The 23,191-nt window shown below is 36.8% G+C and overlaps 2 protein-coding genes across 5 annotated transcripts in view; both read right to left on the minus strand.

Moving 5' to 3' along the window:
- Positions 1 to 23,191, minus strand: part of LOC142354268 (uncharacterized) — a 301,959-nt gene that overhangs the window by 206,147 nt on the left and 72,621 nt on the right. The gene's annotated exons all lie outside the window — the stretch shown is intronic.
- The window catches only part of LOC142353949 (uncharacterized), a 40,488-nt gene continuing 20,566 nt past the window's right edge, over positions 3,270 to 23,191 (minus strand). Inside the window, exons 2-4 of the mRNA XM_075406182.1 lie at positions 20,348 to 20,584; positions 19,810 to 20,056; positions 3,270 to 3,828 (exon numbers count right to left, since the gene is read on the minus strand). Of these exons, the coding sequence (XP_075262297.1) occupies positions 3,596 to 3,828; positions 19,810 to 20,056; positions 20,348 to 20,500 (633 nt within the window). The 5' untranslated portion in view covers positions 20,501 to 20,584 and the 3' untranslated portion in view covers positions 3,270 to 3,595. The remainder of the gene's footprint in view (positions 3,829 to 19,809; positions 20,057 to 20,347; positions 20,585 to 23,191) is intronic.

Below are 23,191 nucleotides of genomic sequence, written 5' to 3' on the forward strand. Positions count from 1 at the left end.
GACAACTGCATCAGTTGTTTTGTATATTTGGTTGATTAAATTTGATTGTAGTTGAAAAAAATTGAAAAAAAAACGTTTTGCCTGAAAGAGTAGTCATTTGGTAACCCACGGTTTGTATTACTCTAGATTTCAATGAAGTTTTTCAAGAGCGAAATTTGGTGCTTTTTAAAAAATTTTCTTGCTTTCGAAATTTCTGTAATTTGAGATTCTCGCGTGAACTTTTACTGATCACTGAAATTATTACGTTCATTTACGTCATTGTATTTCACAATTTTTGACACATGGGGTAATTTTTTAAAAGTGTTTAAATAGTAATCTGATTCTGACTGTTTTATTTTTAATTTTTTCTTTCGATTTTGTTCGTTTAAGAGAATTTTTTTCAATAAGTTTCAAGAAAATAAATTATGTGTTGTTAATAAATACTTGTTCACTTAACGAGCTTGCCAGTCAATGAAAAATTGCTCTGAAATTGATTTCGAAAATTGTTTGTTTTGTTGCAAAGATTTAAAGGATTTGAATATTTGAACTGTGTTTTCAACGCTTTAATGTCACAGGAACATTACTAGAAGTTTGGCAAAAAACACAACCAATTCAAAAATTATGCTTAAGTTAATTTCTTCTCAATTTGATTTATTTTATTTTAATCATGGTTCGATTTGTAAACACTTTGAATCTATCGACTTTTTTCACATTATCAATTTTTGGTGTCTTTTCGCGCCAATATCTACGTTTGAAGCCGTTGTCTTTTAGAATGTTTTGCTGTTTTTATGTTTATTCGTAAAATTTATGAAGACTTCATTGTTTTTCATTCAGATTAATATGCTATTTTTGTCAGTTTCAACTATCGAAATGCAGTTCCTGTTTTGTGTTTCAACTATAAGAAACGTGACCTTGATGAAGTCACTAACATTTGTAGAAAAACTCGTTGCATTTTTTGATAAGTAATTCAGATTTTTGATGTGTTTTTTGCAGAGTCAATTAACTTTCCTTGAAACGCGCACTTCTCAAGTTTAAAGCCTGATACAGTACAGAAAAAACTGGACTCTAGAACTCTCTAAAATCACGAACACCCGTCACAGCTATAATTCATAACTTGCTTAGCAGTTCACACTAGTTTCACGTTGTGGTTCCCCCCTCGTATAGTACAAATATTATTTCAATTTGCTGTTCCAAACCCTTTTCTTTCTCTTACTCCTGCGCTTCGTGTAGAGCTGCACCAAATCTTAGTTCTCACTTCTCATTCGCAATCTCAGAGAACATTTCAACCCGGCATTCATAGCGCAACTTCCATGTCAGAAAAGCGTACAGCACGTAAAAATGTTAGACTGAACAAGCAGTGTATGGCAAGATTAGTAAGGCGCTAAGAGGACTGCTCGGCGCGTTATTACTTCCAGACTTCACCTGTTTATCCAATTTTGCGCACGGAGCGAAAAAAAGGAAAACTTGGGTCACAAAGACACTCACAAGAGTAATATAATTGACACAAACTTCGTTAGCGAATAATACCTTTTTAACATGAAAACCGAACCATTATGTGAAAAATAACTTTGAATAAATTATTTTCTGAAGAGAATATTTTTTGCACAAGTTCTTCACCAACCTGTTTCTTTCCATAAAAAGTCTTTTTTAGTTGAAGTACTATTTTTTTCATTTTCGGTAGCTAAGGAATGATGTAGCGTGTGCCAGAGTAGTGTATAGTGAGCAAGGGTGGGGGTTGTAAAAGTATGTACCTGTGTTTTATCATTACGTACACTTTTGATTATTCGATTTTCACTCCTTTTACAAGAATGTACTGAAAATGCAAGTGAGAACAATATGGCTGTCATCTTTTTATAATTACCTCCAGACGGTAATGCTTCCAAGTGGGATAATTGATTTTCCGCTCTAATGCATTTCAGATAATCTTAACTACTTAATAAAATTCATCTGCGGAACTTTTACTTTCAAATATTTCACTTCAGCACAAATTTTTAAATTTATTTGTTTCCGATTATAATTGAAGTTTTCAAATTTCAAATTATAGGAAATTTTTGTGAAAGTATACAAGAGACCGTTTTTTTGGCAATTATTTTGGTAGTTTTTAGTTCGTTTCTGGGTGGTTTCAGTTTTAAAAACCCAAAACAGTAGACAAGTTTTTCAGATAACGTTGTTCTAATAATCAGTAAAGGTTTTATTAACGCTGACTTCAATGAAAAAAACTGAAGCACAGAAAAGTCACTGAAAAAAAATTTTCGTAGTTTCTGACGCTTAAACCTCCAACTAAAAATTTTGGGCTTGAACATGTACGATGCAGTACAATTTTATTAAGTCTTTTTCGAAGTAGAATTCAATGGCGGTAATTTCACGGTCAATGACAGAGTATAGGTTCGGGTTTTTTGTAGTGTTAGTTTCTCAAAACTCAAACTACAAAATAAATTCTTCGAGGATTGTATGCTAAATTAACTGTATATAAGTTGTTTATATACAAAGCATTTGGTGGTCGTTTTTTTAACCCTAAGAAATTAAAATTTTTGGGTGTTGCGAAGTTTCAGATTCTGAAACCTCAATCTGCTTTTTTGGAATGGTGTGTTACAGTGCATCTTCATAGGGTAATTTTTATCGCACAACCCAATGAGCATAATTTAAACATTGTAAAAAGAAGTTTCTCTTTTTTCGAAGTTTTAGATTCTGAAACCTGAGGCCAAAAAAATGTTTGAAGCTATATGATCTAAAACATCTTTATATGGTTTTTTTTAACTTAAAATACAAAGATGGCAAAATTATAATTGATAAAGATTACCAAGTAATTGTTTGTTTCAGTTTTTCAAAAAATTTTACTCCCAGTTTACCCAACTCTTACCAGAAAATACATAAATCTAACAAAAAAGTAACCAATTGTTGCAGAAGAACTCAATTAATGCTAAAAATACACGATGAATCTCAAAAAAACCCAATCCAAGCCCAGAAATAGCCAATTCTTGCCAGAAATACCCAATCTGATCATGCTGATTATCGTCTGGATGTTTGTGTTCACGATTGAATTTTGTCACGATGCTTCTGGTGATGACTGATTCTGAAAGGCGATAGTATTTTTGACCATGAGCTTTACAACAAGATAAAAAATTGCAACTTTGAGCTCGCATAAAACGCATAACGAAGCTGTCAAATGAGAAACGATAAGATCCTTTGTACATCGACTTCGCCGATATTTCCTGCTAAATTTCAAACTGCCCCCAAATTGGGGAAATTTGCAAAGTAGGCATTTATTTAATCCGACGCTTCTGGAAAAATAAGGGAATGAGAATTTAAATTCAGTCAGTTCTTCGAATCACCGGCCAATCATTTCCTCACGAATGTATGAATTCAAAAATAAACAAACAAGAGGGAAAAATTGCACTCATTTTGTTTACTTCAGCATACTACAATTACAATCAAGGGACGAACTGTCTAATTTAAAAACAAAACAAGTGTATTATAGCGGAATAAGAAATGGAGAATGAAGTATTGTTCAAATTTAAGGAACTCAAAAGTTAGTACAGTTTTAGTACATTGTAAATTTTTAAGATTAAAGCGGTTCAATCTATTGTGTTCAATAAAACGGTTCAATCAATCGAACTTAAATGGCAGCCGGACTTTTTCCAGTGACGACCTGGTAGATCAAAAACCCGCTGAGCCCAGCAGGAACGAAGAGGATAATCCATGTGATCCAGGAGAGGACTTTTCCATATCCAAAATCCATGCCGTCAATTTCAACCCTCTCTCCATCTGTGAAGCGGGCAAAGTCCAGTTGGTTCATGAATTTGGATGCGCAGATTAGAGTGACGAGGAATAAAGCCCACTGAACGAAGCCTAAAAACATAACGTAACCCTAGTCCAGAAATTGTCTGTTTTCATAGGTTGGAAATTCGTCGGTTTAGTCGGTGCAAGAAAATTACGAGAAAACGACTTATTCGCTTGATTTCTCGTCATTAGATCAAAACTATGTGAGCATGTATTAATGAACTAAATCGCCATCAATTTTTAATAATTTTGGTTACCAGGGTCGAATTGGCACAATTGAAAATACCAAAGTCTAGCGTGGCTTATTTTAGTCCAGCAGAGGTCGATCATAATAATTTGTGTCGAGCTGGTTGTAAGAGAATGTAGATAAGGATTCAATTACATTGTTCTAGACAGTTTGTTAAGTTTTTTATATCAGTTTTAAGTTGCGGAAACAACCAACTCGTTTCGGTTGCGATAAGGACAAAAGTCAATGTTATTTCAAGTTTCACTTCTGACTTGATTTTTGCACGACATGCTCCAGGGGAAAGAGGAGGCCAACTAACTCATCACAGACGGTTGACCAGATCGTCAAAGAGGGTGTAACTCCAGTTGCCTAGAGAACCGTTTCGGAAAAAAGGTCAGGAAAAAATGAGCTAATCAGCCAAAACGCGTGCGAGCGCGGAGACCGAGCAAACGTACGTGCCGTAAGCCGTTTTCACCTTCACCACACGGTGCTGTCCATCTCGTCCAGGGTAGACTTCGAGAACACGTCCAAGGGGCCAAATTCCACGTGGAGTCATATCTTTCAGAATCCAAACAATGTCGTTGACTCTCAGTGGTGTTTGGCCACTATCGCTCCATTTAGACCTCCTTAACAGTGTCGGAAGATACTCCTTGACGAGTCGTTTCCAGAAATGGTTGACCATTTGCTGCACATTCTTCCAAGACTTGAAACTGGCGGGTTTTTGGCTGTCGAACTTTCCTGGTGGGAGAGAATTGAACGGTCTGTTGATCAGAAAATGGTTTGGCGTGAGAGGAATTTCATTTTCCGGAAGGTCAGCGACAATCGTTAGTGGTCTGGAGTTCAATATAGCTTCGGTCTCGACCAAAATTGTCCTGAACACATCAAGCGACAATCTTCTGGAGCCTAGAATGATCAATAGAGTGCGTTTCGCGGTCTGGATCAAGCGCTCCCAAATACCGCCAAAATGAGGTCCATAGGGAGGATTGAACTTCCAGGTTGTGTTCGTTGCTGCCATTGCTTTGTACACAGATCTTTTTAGTTCCTCAGATGCAACAATAAATGTCTTGCCATTGTCACTGAGCATTGTTGTTGGCTGACATCTGCGGCTTACAAAACGTCGATAAGCGTTTGAAAAAGTGTCAGTGTTGAGATCGGGACAAGCTTCTAGATGGACACACCTAGTAACCAGGCAAGTGAAGATGAGGCCGTAGTGCTTTTCAATCTGTCCTTTGGCATCTTCTATATAAAAAAAGTCGACTCCGCTGTTCGCGAAAGGATACTGAGTAGAGTCTTTCGGAAAACGGCAGGCAGGAAGGGAAGCCATGACAGGTTGAATGTTTTGAGCGGCAAATCGTCTGCAGAGGAAACATCGGTACTTTATAATCAAAAGTGTTTTCCTGAGGCCAGTGATGTGGTATCTTTGCTGCACAAAAGCTTTCACTGGCTCTGTTCCTTGGTGAACGCAAATGTTGTGTGCATGCTCTATATAGAGTCTCGCTATCTTGTCTTTTGCGTGCAGTAGAATCGGAAATTTCCCGACTTTGAGGTTATCTGGCGCAAATTGCAATCTTCCGCATGACCAACACATTTTATTGTTGTCCAACATTGGGTTGAGCGAACGGATTTTGCTCTTTGAATCTATCCTGGAACCACTTTTCAGGGCTTGGATTGTTGAGAAGAAGAAATTTTGCTGCGACATTTTGATCAGCCGATTTCTTGCAAGAATGACGTCTTCTGTTATATACTGTTGATCTTGTTTTCTAATCCGAAAGACCAAATTGAAGACTGTTGCTAAAGTCAGGAGCAACTTGTTCCAAGTTGAGAACCGTGTCGGGTCAATTATTTGCTCCGACAAATTGCGTGAAATTTCATGCGTTGCTAACACATGCTTTGGAGAGTTTTCAGGAGCACTGAGCTGTCTTGTGGAAAGAAATGCTGGCGCTTTTAGCCACTTGGCTGGTATTTCGTCTGGATTGAGACCACGGGTCCCGTGGTCAGCTGGATTTTCTTTGGTGGTAACGTGTTTTCATTGGTAAGCATCAGTTGATGCAAGGATTTCTTTGAGGCGATTCGCAACAAAAACAGGTTGTTTCTTGGTTGTGGATAACCAGTCAAGTACTACTTGACTATCTGTCAAGAGTGTAGAACGAGTAATGTGAAACGATGACTCTTTCATGATGGTTGAAAGGATGCGCACTCCGATGACTGCGGCTTCCAACTCTAATTTGGGTATGCTGATTTGTTTAATTGAAGCAACTTTGCATTTGCCTATTAAGTAACAAGTATCAACATCAGTGGCTAAGTTAGGAACTGTTTTCAAGTATGCAACGGCTGCAACTGCTACAGATGAGGCGTCGACAAATACATGGATTTCATTTTCACTTTCTGGTGAATGGCAACTCTTTTTGAGAGTTCTGTTCAATGTCACTTCTGGTGAAGAAAAGTATAAGTCCAAATTCTTTTGAAGTGGTTTAACTACTTGAGGGGCAATTTGTTCAACCCATTTTTTCCCAAGTTTTCACAGTTCTTGAAGAACTATTTTGAAACGGATCGTTGATGGCGACATTATCCCAATTGGGTCGAAGATCGAGGAGACAAGACTAAAGATCTTACGTTGAGTGTACGCTAAGGCATCTTTTGGGAAATCAGCGAGAGGTTTCATAGGAAAACAGTCCTTCTCAAGATTCAATTTAACACCAAGAACTCGAACAATATCTGTCTGGTTGTCTTTGTCTTGTGGAGGGATTTGGTTTAGGACTATAGAGCTGTTTGAAACAAATTTTGTGAGTCGAAACCCACCTGTTTTTAGACAATGTTTTGTTTCAAGAACTGCCTTACAAGCGTCTTTTTCTGTTGCATGTGATTGGATGTAGTCATCCATGTAAAAGTGCTTTCTGACTGCTTTGAGGGCCTCTGGGAAATGTTGAATGTTCTCTTTGGCACAATGGTTAAGAACGTATATTGCGCACGAAGGCGAGCAATTTGCTCCAAAGATGAGTCTGGTAAATTGGTATTGTTGTATCGGATTGTCTGCTAACCTGAGAAACCGAAGAGCAGATTTATCAATCTGATGGATGGCCATTTGCATAAACATGCCTTCGATGTCCGCAAGGACTGCAACGGGATGTTCTCGAAATCTCATCAGGACACTTAAAGGTTATTAAGGACATCGGGTCCTGTGAGAATTAAGCGATTGGCTGCGGATTTTTGAAGCGGCATTTGCAACTCGGCGGACTTAACCTGGCTTGTTGATATTTTCTACAGGATGGTGTGTCAGGTACCAAACTCTGTCTGGTTGAGGATCTTGCATTTCCACCGGTTTGACATAGTTTTTCTCAAGGTCTGTCAAGGGAGTCTAATTGTATTTTTCTTTCAACAAAGGTTTACGATGAAGGCGTGTGTTGAGGCTTTTGACTTGGTTCAGTGCAGAATAGAAGTTGTTTTCCAACTTTATTTCTGATTTCCAGGGCAGTGTGATTTCATATCTCTCACCGTTGTGATTGATAGAGTTCTTCAAAATATCAAGAAACTGTTCTTTTTGTTTTGTATAAACTTGTTCACGGTGCTTCTGAATGCCATCTGCTTCAATATTCCAGAACTGTTGAACAAGTTCGTCAAGTCCGGGTTCATCTGTTCTGTTTCTTGAAACATGGAAAATAAATTTCTTCTTCTGCTGACTTGCGGGCTGCTGAGTGGTTGCTGAGATACGGTTCTCATATTCACCTGCCAGGGTCCAACCAAGTTTAGGTTTCACACCAAACGGTTGATTTTGATTGCCAGGTATAACATGTGTAGGGTAGGTGAATGCGAATGCATTAACACCGAGGAGGGCGCCGATTTTGCCATCGGCAATATTTGGGAAATGTATGTGGCACAAACTGTTGAAGGCATCACAAATTTGACTAAGTTCAAAAATTTTTGCAGCTGCGACGTTCAGGGACGGGATGCTCAACGTTCGAGAGAGTTCAAACGATGTTTCAATTGACTTATATGGAGTTATTGTGACTGGCTCAACAATTTTTGAGAGGGACATGCTGTTCTCTGTATTGAGAAATTGTAGTGGTACTGACTGTTGAGTTTCACGGGGAAGCTCAAGAAATTCAGCTATGGCGTCCAATACAAAGCTGAATTGGCTACCGGGATCTATGAGGGCGTAGGTATTGAATGCTTTATCCCCCTTGAGGAATGAAACCGGAATAAGCTGCAATTGCTCATACCAATTTTTCGGTGTTTCTGAACACTGGTTAATGCTGAACGATTGGTTAGTTGCATTGCCGTTTAAATTACGTCGTTGCACGTTTTGATGGCTTTGGTTATTGAAAGTTTGGGCATAACGGCTGTTGGGGGCTTTGTTTGTTTGACTTTTCTGTTGAGAAAATGTATTTGGATTTTGACTTGAATCGTTACTACTAGAAGAAGCTGTTGGATTGCTACCAGAAACAACTTCAGTAGAAAAGGTTGCTGTAGGGCGTTGGATTTGCTTGGCAGGATCATGAAGAGTTGTGTGGTGGAATCCACTGCAAACCTGACATCGTTTTTGCGATGGGCACGATTGTTTGTGGTGTTTGTTGATCAAGCAGTTTGTACACAAATTGCTTTGGCTGACAAGGTTGTATCGATCACCATGTGAGCACAACTGATACTCAGGGCAAGTGGAAATGCTGTGTTCTTGTTTGCACTTCTCACAAGATCGTTTTGTGTTAAAAGTTTTATTCGAAACGTTTTGTGAAGTTGACGGTTGTTTTTGCTGAGGCGCAAAGTTCCAATGTTTTTTACTGTTTTCCGCTGATGCGTTGTTGACTGACAATGCGAGGTTGCTTTTGTATGGCTTGGTTTGTAGGTTGTTCGAGTTGACAAACTTTGAGGCTTGAGAACTGATGGTTCTTTGATTGCTTTCTCGACTCACTTTGTCGTAGATTTGAGCTTGGAGCTCTAACCATTGTTGAAAATCGACGAGGGTCGGGTCTGAGTTGAGCTCGGTAAGACAATGTTCAGTCCATTTCAGAAACAAATGATGTGGTGTTTTCTCTTTGGCCTTCTTAATGAGTGTTGTAGACTGGAAGTCTGCTGTAAAGCCAAGGTATTGGAAGGCTTGCACAAGTCTTTTCAAAAATGAGGAAAAGACTATGAAGCTTTGCTTTTTTTGGAAGTTCATTTGCCAAATTTCGAGCAAGTTAATGAACGCGTTAACAACTATAGTACGATCACCGAAAAGTCGGATTAGTTCATTCAGTGCTGTCTGATAATAAGATGGATCGCAGGAGTAAGCATGAATCAAGTCCTTTGCTTTCCCACTTACAGAATTCTGCAAGTAGGTTATACGATGCGTGTCTGTAATGGAAGTGTTGTTGTGAATCATTGTGTTGAAGTTATTGATCCACTCGTGACAGTGAAAAGGGTTACCATTGAAATTCTGAAGTTTCAGAGGTGGCAATTTGATTGAATGTTTGAAATCATTATTTCCTCTTTCCTGTGTTACATTAGTGTTCGAGTGTACTGAGCTAATATGTTGATTGACAGTGGGTAGTAAACTCTGGTCGATTAGAGGCTGGCTGAACTGATTTTGTCCAACAGGATTTGGCTGTTGATTAATTCACATTGGGCCATGGATCGTGGTAGTTACTGGGACTTGAAGGTTCCATTGAAGTTGAGAGCCAGGAATAAACTGGTTGTTACACAACTGACTGGGCTGTGCCATATTTTGATTAATTGAGAAGCCTGTGCTGACGAGGCCGTGTTGACTGTTCACAGGTTGTGGAAATTGCAGAGGAGCTGCAATTACGTTTGATTCTGAAGCTACCTGGTTTGGCTGAAAATTAGGAGCTGCAGAATTTAAGACCGTATTTTGATGCCGTTGTTCCATGAGTTGCATGGTAATTGGTGGGACACTTGTGGAGTGTACCCTAGTTACAGGATTAATACATTGATTGGATTGTAGGCAATCGTTTTCTAACACTATTTTATCAGTTTTACTTGGAAGATGTGAGGTTCTGTTTGCCACTGTGGGTAAGCAGGAGAGTTTTTGCCGATCACAGTTCAAAAGTTGACTATCGGGGTATCCATTTGTTCCTATGTGAACTTGAGAAGGTCCAAAATTCTGTTGCAGATTGGGAAAATTATGATATTGAGGATTTCTGTTGGCAAATGAATCCTGATTGTTTCTTTGCTTTGGCAAGTTTAAATTAAAGGTCTCCTCCAATGCCGAGTTTTGGGCAAATAGACCATCTGCATGTAATTGGATAGTTGGATCAGTCAAAATGAAGGGGTTTGAAAGTGAGTGATTGCTTGAAAGGTTCAAATTTTGGATTGGAGGCAAAAGGTTCTGCGACGTGTTAAAGTTGTCACTCAAGTTGATTTGAGCTGTTTCAATTTCGTTGACCTGTCTATTTAGCAGAGTGGAGGCAATTTCGAGTTTCCCTAACTTTGTTTGAGATGTGAATTCCTGGCTGGTATCTTTGTCAAAGTAGGGAAAAGGATTGGGAGCATTTATTTGGTTTTCAAAGTTATTTTTCGATTTTAGAAGACTTTCATGAACTTCCCTTTTAGGATTTCTTTGGTGGGCTTCAAGCACATGTTGAATTTGAAGTCCTGGTTCGTTAGATGTTTGTAGAAACAATGATGGTTGTCTTGGCCGTGGTGGTATTGGGGGTGGCTGATTGATGAAGTTACTGCTGGTCTGCTTTTCTTCTATATCGCGCTGATGCTGGATTCGTTCCTTGTCGTCACTGGGCGCAGGTGTTGATTGCTGAGACAAGTTTCTTCTGCTGGAGATCATGCTGACATCATCTCTAATGTGGCTGGAAGACTGACTGAGCTGGCCATCATCGTCCAACAGATCAACTTGCAGTTCCAATTCATTGAGTCGAGTTATTAATGTCGTTTGCCTATTCAGTTTTGATGATGCATTGTTTTGATGTGGCTGCTGTCTCATCACTTCCTCTGAGAGTTTCTTGAGTTCCGCTTCCAGGCCTTTGATCTTGTTGATCATCAAAGGCAATGATCGGAAACTATTTTTCTGCTCCACAGTTTTCTCAAGGAGATCGAGCAGTTTCTTCATTGACATTTCTGTCGCTTTGAACATATTGATGGCAAACTGACATTCAGCGCTGTTCGGCTTCGACATCTTGGTGGCTGTTGCCTTGTTGAAGCTGACTGTTGATGCTGTTGGTGAAGCAGTTCGTTACTGAAGGTGAAGAACGGCTTTGAGAACCGGAGCGACGCAAGTGTTTGATTTTAAAAAGGTTGTCTAAGGTTTGAACGCTAATGATCCTAGTGTTTTCTTGTTCAAAAGACCAGCGACCTAACTTTTCTCAAAAGTGATGTCCTGCAATGTGTTTTCTGTGCTAAATCTAGCTTTTTGCACTAAAAAAAACCTAAAGGCTTTTCCGAACGTTCGCGCGTTTTCACCGTTTTTCGTTCAACAGAACTAAATAATTGCTTGTTTTTCGTTGAATTAACACAAGTTTCGCTTAAATAGCTGGCGTTAACTGTTTGAACTAGTGTGTGTGGCTACTGTGGTTTACAGGAAAACTGTGCTTTGCTACAGTTATGCAGTTGAACCAATATTAGACCAGAATTCAAATAATTGTTACATTAAACTCCTTTTTCTTGAAAACTTCAATAAACTCGTCTGTTTCTCTCAAATACGAATAAATTACCTAGCTTATAAAGCTACCCAAGAAACTTTCCTTAGCTCCCTTACCCTAACCCAGCACTATGATTAATAAATACCTCTCACAGTTTTTTGCGAATTTATAACTTTGAAACCTTTTCTTTTTCTAGGAGTTTATTGTTGTTGTGACGGCTAAAGATAAGAAATTTGTAAAAATACGATACGTTCAGGCAACAAGAGTTACAGAGGGGCTAGAGCAATGCTAGAAAATTGCAGAGACGAGTCATATTGTGGAGATCTTTGGAACTCTTTGGTGTATTGACTTTTTTCGGGTTTTGCAAAAATTTTTTCGTTTTCTTTAAAACTGTGTGACTTTATCTGTTGTTTTTCATTCTTTCTTCGTTATCTTTAATATGCATTGACTCTAATAAACTTTCAAAGCTCTCTCCGACAGATATCGTCTGAGATCTGCCTTTCAAAATAACTGAGAGTAGGAAAAAAATAATAAATTTTCTGGTGACTACTGGAACCAATTTTCTTCGAAAACTACCCTTCTGCTAATGGTAACGCCTGAAACCAATAGGGATAAAGGGACTTAACCGTCGGCAACGTCTGAGACCGAGGACTTCTGCAAAAAAATCAAGTTTGGACGTTTTTTCCAAAAAAAAATTAAAATGGTATTTATTATCGTCAAATGAAAGTTTTGATATTTGGTGTGGCGCCTAAGGACTTTCTATTTACTTCCCTATACAGTTGAAACTATCAAACTGACTGACAATGACTTGTTTTAGGGGGTTGTTTAGTGGTTTATTTGGGAATTCAAATGAATATGTCGTCAGAAAACTAACTTGTGTTTTTGAATTTTCTGGATTCAAAAAATTTTTTCTGATATTTCTCATTTATATGATACTGATTGGATAAATCTATAGAAATGGCTTTCTGTTTGACTGCAATTTATTTCAAGAGAGTGTTTTATTGGTTTATTCCGCAATTGAAACGGATATGGATTGAGAAAACTAAATTGTGTTTTTTGAATTTTCTGAATTCAAAAAATTTTTTCTGACATTTTTTATTGATATGATGCTGATGTGATATATCGATCAAAGTGGCTTTTCGTTTGATCAAAAACCAATTCAGAAGAGTGGTTTAATAGTTTTTTCCGCAATTCAAACGGATATGTAGTCAGAAATCTAAATTGTGTTTTTTGAATTTTCTGAATTCAAAAATTTTTTTCCGACATTTCTTATTTATATGATACTGATTGGATATATCGATGCAAATAGCTTTCTGTTCGATTACAAACTAATTCAAAAGAGGGGTTTAATAGTTTTTTCCGCAACTCAAACGGATTTGTAGTCAGAAAACTAAATTGTGTTTTTTGAATTTTCTGATTTAAGGAACATTTCTCTGGTTTTTGTGTTTTTTTTCGCAGATTTTTCTTTAAAAATGAGAAAATTGCCTTAACTCGCTTTGAAAATAATGAAAATAGTCAAGTTTTATGAATCGAGGTGTTATAGTAACAAATAAGGTTTTTTGGGGGACAAATAACAATTTTTTGGAGGCTCTTTGTCGAAAAAAAAGTAGAGATTTTGGATGGCTCTAACCGGGGAACAGGACATCAGAGGTAACGTCTGAGACCTCGGGCGGACTTCTGCTGGTGAGGTCTGAAACCAGTTAAAAAACTAGATCCTCTCGTCGGGTGACGTTTGTAACCCAAACTTGGCTTCGTCGCTGAAAAATTGCTTGTCTTTTTTTTGTGTCTTTTATGTGTCTTGACCGGCTGCCAGCATTTGGGTTCCGTTTACTGTGCTCAGCACTTGATGGTTGCACTGACCGCTGATGCTCTCTTCTGTGCGTCGCACAAGTTGTGGAACAAAGAAACTATTTGCCGGTAACAGGGGAGACTTTTGTCCTCAAAATTGTTTTGGGGAAAGAAGGTTTTGTTCTTTGAACGAGGGGTAAACCATAAAATGTAAGAGAATGTAGATAAGGATTCAATTAAATTGTTCTAGACAGTTTGTTAAGTTTTTTATATCAGTTTTAAGTTGCGGGAACAACCAACTCGTTTTGGTTGCCACAAAAGTCAATGTTTTTTCAAGTTTCACTTCTGACTTGATTGTTGCACGACACTGGTCGAGCACGGTCTTTTCCATCCGCTACTGAAGGGTTAAGATAAAAAAGAGAAAGGCAATCCGATTTGAAATGCTCGGACTCTCATTATGTATATCATAGTACGGAATACAATTGCTAATCCGAGTCAATTTCCTCTTCTATTCAATGTGCCAGTTTGACTTTAGGGTTACGCAACCACAAAGACATTGAAGCAAAAATAACTTTTTTCAAGTCGAAGTAGAATTTTTGTCGAATGTAAAATTTGTAGCAACCGACTTCAATTTAGTAAAGAATTTTTTTTTGAACCAGTAAGACCTTAGTTCACACACATACTGAACGTTAAGTATATGTTAGAGTATAGTTCTTGGAAGCCTAAGGCAATTAGAGCTCAAAGCCGAGGACGCTTGCGCCCGAGGCTGAGCTCGAATTGCCGAAGGCTTCCCAGAACTATACTCTAACTTATTCAGACTTCAATTTCGCTGTTCAAAACTCCGAGAGAGTTCAATTAAAATTTATAGTACCATGGCCATTCTCGTACAGCGAATCAATCCAACAATCGAATAATTGTTCAACCCAAATAATATTTTTTTCTGAATTGCTTGATATTATTGAAGCAGTGAATGAATTGCAGAGGTCGTCAGTCAGCTCTGTTGTGTCACTCTCATTGTCACTCTTTTTGGTTTTTAGAAAAATGAGCAATAAATATTTCTTTGTATTGACTCATTTATAGACTTTAAAACAATCCTCTTTGCCGAACTTGTTATATTTTGTGACTGTTTCCCGTTTTCAATTATCCCCTTCAATTATCTTCGATAAGTATATGCTTTGTCTCATGAGAAAAAATTGGGCTTCCAATAAAATTTTCCATGAAACATGCCTTAAGGCTTCCAAGAATTTTTTTCCAAGAAGTTTGCTCAGTTGATTGCTCATTTTATACCATTTTGTAAGGTTGAAATCTTCCAGACAAGTGTGAAAAGCGAGCGAAAAACTGATTAAGTTGAAAGTCTAGTTTGATATGAAACGTGAAATCTTGAAAAAAAGTGGGACGCTTGAAAAAGTATGAAATAATGACTTCTTGCTTGATCAACTTTCAAAATTAGTGATCGAGCCTAACTTTATTGTTGCTTTTCTGTAACAGCCAAATTGAGGTCGAAAAGTAAGTTAGCGCCCTCTTGTTTGAGTAAATAGAAATTCAGTTTTTGAGGCAAAATTGGTGCACCTTGCAACCAAATCACATTTTTTTCACAATTTTTCTTTTTAATGTTAAAAATGCAAACTTAGCCATGGTTGAACAAACGTGAAAACATAAATCATCATGTATTGCAAAATCACGTAACTTTGCTTGAAAAACGCACTTTACATTTTCAAAGTCCGACACAGTACAGAAAAACCAGGAATTTAAGTCTCTCCAAGACCACGGACACCATCAACACCATTATTTTTGTTTTGTCAAAAGTTAACCGCATATTTTGAGACGTGTTATACATTAAATTAAAGGCAGTAAAACATTTTAAAATTCTTAATCATCAGAAGTCATAATTGAAAAGTCATATATTGAGAATATTAAATAAATTTTAGTATTTAACCTCTAAATTTAGTTCGTGATTTGATTTTCAATTCACACTAGTTGACACTAGTTTCACGTCGTGTTTCCCGCCGCGTGAATTACATATTATTTCAATTTGATGTTACAAATCAGTTTTTTCGCTTACTTCTACGCTTCGTACCCGGATCTATCTCGCATCCAAAATCAGTACTGAACCATAGCTTCTTATCATGACTTTTTCTCTGTCAAGTATTCCTTTCATGGCATAAAGCCAGTTTAAAATGTTTTCCCCACAACTATGCTTTTAATTTTTTCATCAATTAATTAAAGCTAGTCTTTTTCTGAGCATAACTTCTTATACACGGCTCTTATTTTGAACATCATGCTTTAAACACGGCTCCTGCGTTGTACATCATACCTTATAAACGGCTCTTGTTCTGTGTAGGATGTACGGCTTTTTGAGTTTTTATGAAAAAAAGTATAAGGACAACAGCAGAATGGTCTAATGAAACTATCAAAACTTAAATGGATTTTCTTGGTTATGAGAAATTTACTGTCGATATTTTTAAAACTTTTAGAGATAAACTGGCACTAATAAACTCGTCTTCTTTGGAGAGGAAATATATCGCGTAAATTACATAAACACATACAGTTGATTGAACACATCATATCAGGATTACAGACCAAGGGTCTCGTTGTAGTGAAAGGAATCAAAAGATAGTGTGACGCAGCAATAAACAAAAACTACAACATATTAACAATCATACTAAATTAATTAAGACTGACTTGACTGCATGTACCTAAGATATCACGAATCAAAATCAAACCCAACCAACACCACCTCAACCTTCAGGGTTTTTATTGTGACCGCGGTAATAAGGCCGTTTCAAGTTAGAAGGGTGATCCTTCAAAACTGGCACAGCTCGCAACGCTCCAATTTGATTGATTTTGTGTGAATCCTTGCAGTGTGACACGCTATTATGTGAATTTTTCTGGACGCTTGATCTCAATAGGCATATTGGATCATTTTTTGTTTTCGTTTACCACCTGCATGAACACCATGATCAACCTGATTAAGCCCTCTTTTTCATGGCATCACGCTGTTGAACACCCCTTTCCAAATCCAGGGCAACATGTGAAGTAACATAGAACAGCTTCTTGTACTAAACAAGTTTCAATGTACAAGAGGGCTAGTATGTTGGGCTGATTAAACTTGATGAGAGATTCCTCCACAGAAAATTTAACGTTGATTTCAGATGTTATTGTCACAATCAAAACACAATATAACTCGATCGAACACAAATTGGAAACAACTTTCAAAAAATAACTTTCAATCAAATTCTGAAATAATAACTTATGAAGATCATTGAGCGTACTATTCAGACACCACAACTAATTAACACCTACATCCAACTCCAATCCGGCTCCAAATTCGAACTCCGCCTCCTCCACTACCCCTCCCCCGACCTCTACTTCCACCTCCACCACGTCTGTTAATAGTAGTAGTATTGGTAGTAGTAGCAATTACAAATGCGAACATAAAAATTACTTTATGGTTGTTTGAAATGGTTACATTGTTATGAGGGGGAACCCAATTTGAAATTTCAGAATTCTTAATTTTGTTGAGTCTGTAATAACTATGCACATTCTGATAAAAGTTACAATGCAGAAATCACTTGCCAGATATATCGCAGTCGGAGGGCTGACGACTATAAATACTGGTCAGACAAGGCAGTCTGTTCGCGCTCTGGATTGTCTGAATTTAGATTTTAAACTGATTTAATAATGGTTCAGTGATGCTTATTATTAATGTTGTTTTGATCAGCGCTGAAAAACACTATGACACGTAAGCTGGGTGTACAACTGCACGAAATGTTATTTCTCGCTTCTCATTCTCAAACTTAGAATAGATTTCAACTCAGCATTCGTACCGCAACTTCTATGTCAGTAACGGTACATTACCTAGCAAAGCTTTTATTTATATATATATATATATATATATATATATTATATATATATATATATATATATATATATATATATATATATATATAATATTATATATATATATATATATAAATACATACATATATATATCTGAAGCTGGAATCCAAATCCCATAAGTTGGGTCTAAACACCATTCACATACATACGAACAATATTAGAACTTCCATTGGAAGGAGATAACTGCTGAAATGTTAAGATAAAAAGAGAAATTAAATCCGCTTTGAAATGCTCGGACTCTCATATATTTAGATCATAGTACGGAATACAATTGCTTATCTGAGTCAATTTCCTCTTCTGTTCAATGTGCCGGTTTCACCATGGTTAAGCAACCACAAAGATTTTGAAGCAAAAATTAACTGTTTAGAAGGCAAAGTAGAAGTTTAGTCGAATGTAAAATTTGTAGTAACTGACTTCAATTTAATTAACAATTTTTTGAAACCACTAACAAATTAGTTTAAACATATACTGAACTTTAAATTTCATTTAGCGCCCCTCTTTTGAATAAGTAAAAATGAAACTTTTGAGGCAAAATAAGTTTTGAGCCAATTTTGATGCATCTTGCAACCAAATGACATTTTATTCACATTTTCTGTTTTTAATGTTAAACAAAAATGAAAACTTAGCCATGGTTCAGAATACTTTTTGTACAACTTCTTCAACAAACTGATTCATTCCATAAATGGTCTTTTTAGTCCACATACTATTTTTTTCGGTAGCTAAGGAAAGGCGTAATGTGTGCCAGATATATTTTAATCTCTTGATTATTTCAACAATGTCGTTGTACATCAAAATGCCTAAGCTTTGACGCTAGTTGAACCAATTTCTTTTTTTTAATGAATTGCTTGAAAATTTATTCCGTATAGATTGCGTTTTACAGGCTAATTGTCCCAGTTTTAATTTGAGCGACCATTCCCGGGCCATCGACAGAAAAGTTCAAAAAATATAATAAAAAATTCACGGAAATTTGTTGCAGAAACTATTTAATTAATCACATTTAGGTTATTTATCTCTCGAAATTGGCTCTCACACCATAGTTTGGATTCTTTGAATGTGATTAATGATAACCTAATTGGAACTGCTTTTAGATGATCACCCTGTATTTTTAAAAATGATGATATACTTGTACCTTTATACTAGTAAGGGATCTTTTCATGTAGGACTGGGGTGGGGGGGGGATAGCAGAAAAGTTCCGATTTAAACTGTAATGGATAGCACCATAGCTTTAATAGCACCAGAGCTACGCTCTCATTCTTTTAAATCAAAATTTTTGTCTGGCAAAGTTTTGCCTGATGAACTTTGTATCTAAATATGTTGAAAATTTTATAATTTGATTTGGCTTTGGCAGGATGTAGCATTAATATTTGCCTGTATTGCTACCTTAATTTTATTCTTTAGTTCGCTCTTGAATGAGTTTTCATTTAACACTCTCGAGCCCAACATTTTTGAGCATGTTTTACAACGTGAAACTATCTTTTCCGTTTGGTAGAACAGACGCCTTTTCTGGTGGAACACTGCTTTCTCCCCGTAAACTTTGTTGTTTGTTCAAACCTTTGCTGATCGAAATATCAAATAAATTAAAGCAATACGAAATCTTCGTTTTTTGATTTAATATTTGAGAACGTAGCCTTCCAAGTTGAACATTACAACCTTTCTTACACTGATTGCTACCAACGTATCTGTGCCTTAAGTTACAAAATGAACGTGACAGAATCATAATTCAAGTTTTAGTTCTCAGTTTTTGCAGCGTCCGGGTTCCTTGAGCAAATTAGGTTTTCAAAATATTTGCCAAAGACAACCTTTCAAAATCTTCTCAGTCGTTTTAGCGACTCATGTATCTTCATAGGTTCTTAGCAATGTACAGAAAAACTTGGAGATGCTTACAAGATCTGTTATACCTTACGAGATCAAATTTTTCTGTATTAGATTCTATTCATCAGCTCTTCCAAAAGCCTTAATCTTAAAAGAATTTTGTGTGTCTTATAAGATTCTTATAAGATCTTGCAAGATAAGTTTAATCTTTTAAGAATAGTTTGTGCCTTATAGGATTCTATTATGATCATACAAGATCTGCTTCAATCTTAGCAGAATAATGTGTGTCTTATAAGATTCTTGTAAGGACTTACAATATATGTTTTAATCTTGTAAGAATAATGTGTGTCTCATAAGATCCTTATAAGATCTTACCAGTTGTTACTATTGTTAGGAACACTTATAAGATTAAAACATATCTTATAAGAATCTTATAAGATCTTACGATTTTTCACAACTAAGATCTTATAAGTTCTGAGTAAATCTTGTAAGTCTCTTATACAATCTTACAAGATTAATGCATTAACTTGTAAGGCCAGATAAGAATCTTATAAGATCTTATAAGATTTGCAATGGTCAATGACTAGGGACCCCTTATTAGGCAATAAATTTTTATCAATACAGAAAAAGCATCTAGTTTGTTAACACATGCTAATGAATACATAAATCAACCCCTACACCTCCCCCCCCCCCCGGCTGGGGGTATCAGTTACATGAAACTTTGTTAATGAGACTTACTTGTAATTGCTAACGCCCAAATTGTCTTATCCGGCAGCATGTTTGCATCACAAGCTATGAACACAACATACAAAGACACCCCAGCTGTGAGAAGTATGGCTGTGATCATGGTCATAACTGCGAATGCCCTGGCCCCTCTTAGAGGGGCGAAGCTGACCTCATTGGTGAAGTCAAAGTCAAGGGTTCCGGCGCAGTGGGAGCAGTGGGTTTCAAATGTTTTCCCATTTAGGGTCGTCTCCTGCTCTTGCTGCAAACAAAAATTGCGACTGTCCCATTGTTTTCTTGTACGAAGGTTTTAGGGTTTACTCCAAAAATATGTGAGAGTGGGGGGGGGGGGGGGTGATTGTGAATTTGTTTTAAAATTTAAAAACAATTAAAAAAGTTGGGGCGTAGAAGTTATACATTAACTATAGGAGTTGGGGGGGGGGGGGGGGGGGGGGTATATTGTCAGTCATTTGTAACTTTGGAGGCACCGAATGGGGGGGGGGGGAGTAAAGAATGAACAAAAAAGAGGAACTTAATGGCTAATCAACGTTACCATATAACATGAAGAAAAGATGCCGAATGTTTGGGAATCGTCTTCGTGTTCCACACTGATCCAGGCGTGAGAGAGGAGAGACACAAATATCAGGATAATACTCAGTAACTGGACAGGGACCAGCAACAGCAGAGGTCGCGGGGGCAAATTCATCACTACCAGCCCGGTTTGTTGTTTTTGTTTGGTTGTATTTTTCTATTCAATTTGTTAGGTTCAATCTGCTTGAATTGTCTAGATCTAAAACCAATTAAAAGTAAATGGGTGTCTGGAATTTAAGCCTAATAGAGTATTAGCCGAAAAAGTCAAAATTAGAAGAATTAGTCGAAAGAATTGATTAAGACCCTAAGGCCGAACAAAGTTAATCTAGAAATAACTTGAGTTCTGTTCTGAAATCTGATTTGGTTAAGCCAATTATAAAGTTTATTTTGTAAAGTTTGTATTGCGTTAAATTCTGTTCGGCTAATAGTAACGGCACCATTTCTCAGATATACAAGCCCGGACCGAACTCCAAGTCTATATCAGTACTAGGCAAGTCTAAATGCAAGTCTTTTAAAAGTCCGTCAAGTCTTAGCCAAGACTTGGATAACACATGGAAGTTGATTCCCAATTCAAAACCAACTTTTCAAAATTTCTCGAGTGAAAATTTTGAATTCCGAAAAAATTTGTAATGTGCCATGATCTCCAGGTTTATGTTTAGCCACTTTATCCTGAAAATCGATACCAGACTGGTACGAAATGGTACCAGACACTACTACAGGACCCCCGAGAGGTCACAATGGGTCATTTAAGGTAGTTATGGGCCGTTTTCAGCCGTTTTAAGCCGAATTTGAGCCGAAAATCGACATTTCTTGATTTTTGCAGATTTGGAAAATGTCGAAAAACATCACTAGGGGCAGAATCCTTAAAAGAGGAAGCACCGTGGTTCTGAATCAGTAATGAAACAAGACATGGATTTAGACTTGCCCAGTACTGAAATTAACTTGGCGTTAGGTCCGGGAGCGTTCTTTTCTAAACAATCAAAATGCAAAAGCACTTTGTAATAACCAACCAAACGAGTACGAACAAGATTAAATTAGGTTTCCGAAAAAGGGACTAATAAAATAATTTTCCACTAATTGTAGCTATAAAATGGACCAATTTTAACAGTTTTGAGCTGATTAATTTTCAGTTTTATAAACGTATCGATTGCCAAAAATGAACTAAATTGCAGCAAACAATTAATTGTGAGGTGAATAATATTATGATAGCAGAGGGTTCAGATAGCCGAAATACACGTTCGTTTAAACAGGTTGGAAGTTCGGTTATTGTCCTCAATTGATTGTTTTTTTTCGCTGATTTTCGAATTGTCTTGTTAATCTAATTTACGTTTGTTGTTGATTTCAATCAATTCTTAACTTTTCTGGCCTTCTAACGTTGACCTGTTTTTATAGTAGATTACACACTCTTGTTTCAGTGTTTCTCAGAAAACCTCCTGTTTGAAGCGGATTTATAGATTAACTTCTCTTGTAAGCGTTCTCTCTGAAAGTGGCCTAGGTGGGGTCGATGATGCAATATGGGATTTTTTTTTCTCACACTAAAAAAGTTAAGGTAAATTTACTTTAACGGAGTTAAGGTAAAGTGTTGTTGAGTTAAACTTAACGTAAAATTGGCCTTAATTTACGGTAAATTTCTGTCTTGGTTAAGGCAAAGTTAAGGGAAATTTTAAGGTAATTTTAAGGTAAATAATTAGGGTAATTTTAAGGCAAGGAAGATTAAAAATTAAGGTTTTCTTTAAGGTAGTGAGACCTCAACTTTTCTGGTAAAATTCAGGTAAAATTAGCCTTAGTTGAATTGAGTCAGGATGTTTTTAAGGTAAACTCAGCTTTTTATTATCATTGGGTCTCTCGCTCTTTTGTGTTATTGCTCCCCCACGTTCATTTGCACCCCCACTTGTACATATAATAGCATGTTTTTTGGTTTTCATACACTCACATAGTCAATTAATCACAAACATTTACAATGTAATGATGCAGCGAAATTTTGAAATTAACGACTATGTAAGAAATTATAATTTGGATATGATTTAAGCGGCAGGCATAGTGCGTGTTTTGATCAATTCGATATTCAACTTGTCCAAGAAGAGTTTTATCATTTTTTTGTAAGTAATCGAAAGCAAAAATCCCTTCAATTTAGCTTGATGACAACATATTACCGTTACCAAGAGAAGCATCGATGAGCAACAAAAACTGTATTTCTGAGGCGTGCAAACAAATTGGCTATATAAGGCCGGGGGGCAATAACAGAAAAGAGCCATGGTTTCAATTCTTTTGCAACATAAATGGTGCGTTCAACTCTTAGGAGCAGGACAAGGATCAATTTAGTCAACTCTCGAAACTCTAACGCAAAAGTATGCGACGGATTTGGGTCAGGTTTAAAATAGAAAAACCGCTATCAAAAAAACCAGGACTACACACAATTAATCAAAAAAGCGCAACAGACTATTGGTTTGCAAAAACAATCACATATTGAAGAAAATTGTTTAAATAAAACAAAGAAACTACTCACAAAACATTTTCTAAAGAGATCCTGAAAAAAGAAAATGCATTTCACACCATATACTTTAACAACTACACCAATTGTAGACAAACAAAAAACAAAGCACACGGCAAAGGTATGAAAATGGATTTCATGTTGAAAAGCTTAGAGTCAAAAAATTATCACAAAACGATGCTATCTTATGAATTGTCTTCAATCCCTAACGAACTGGTATCCGTATACCAAAAAATTTTAAGTGTGGTTGGCTTGATAAGACTACCCAACAACCGCTAACCCCGACCAAACATTTAACAATGCAACCGACTTTCA

This window comes from Convolutriloba macropyga, chromosome 15 (assembly GCF_964194025.1).
Source record: "Convolutriloba macropyga chromosome 15, txConMacr16.3, whole genome shotgun sequence".
Lineage (NCBI taxonomy): Eukaryota > Metazoa > Xenacoelomorpha > Acoela > Convolutidae > Convolutriloba > Convolutriloba macropyga.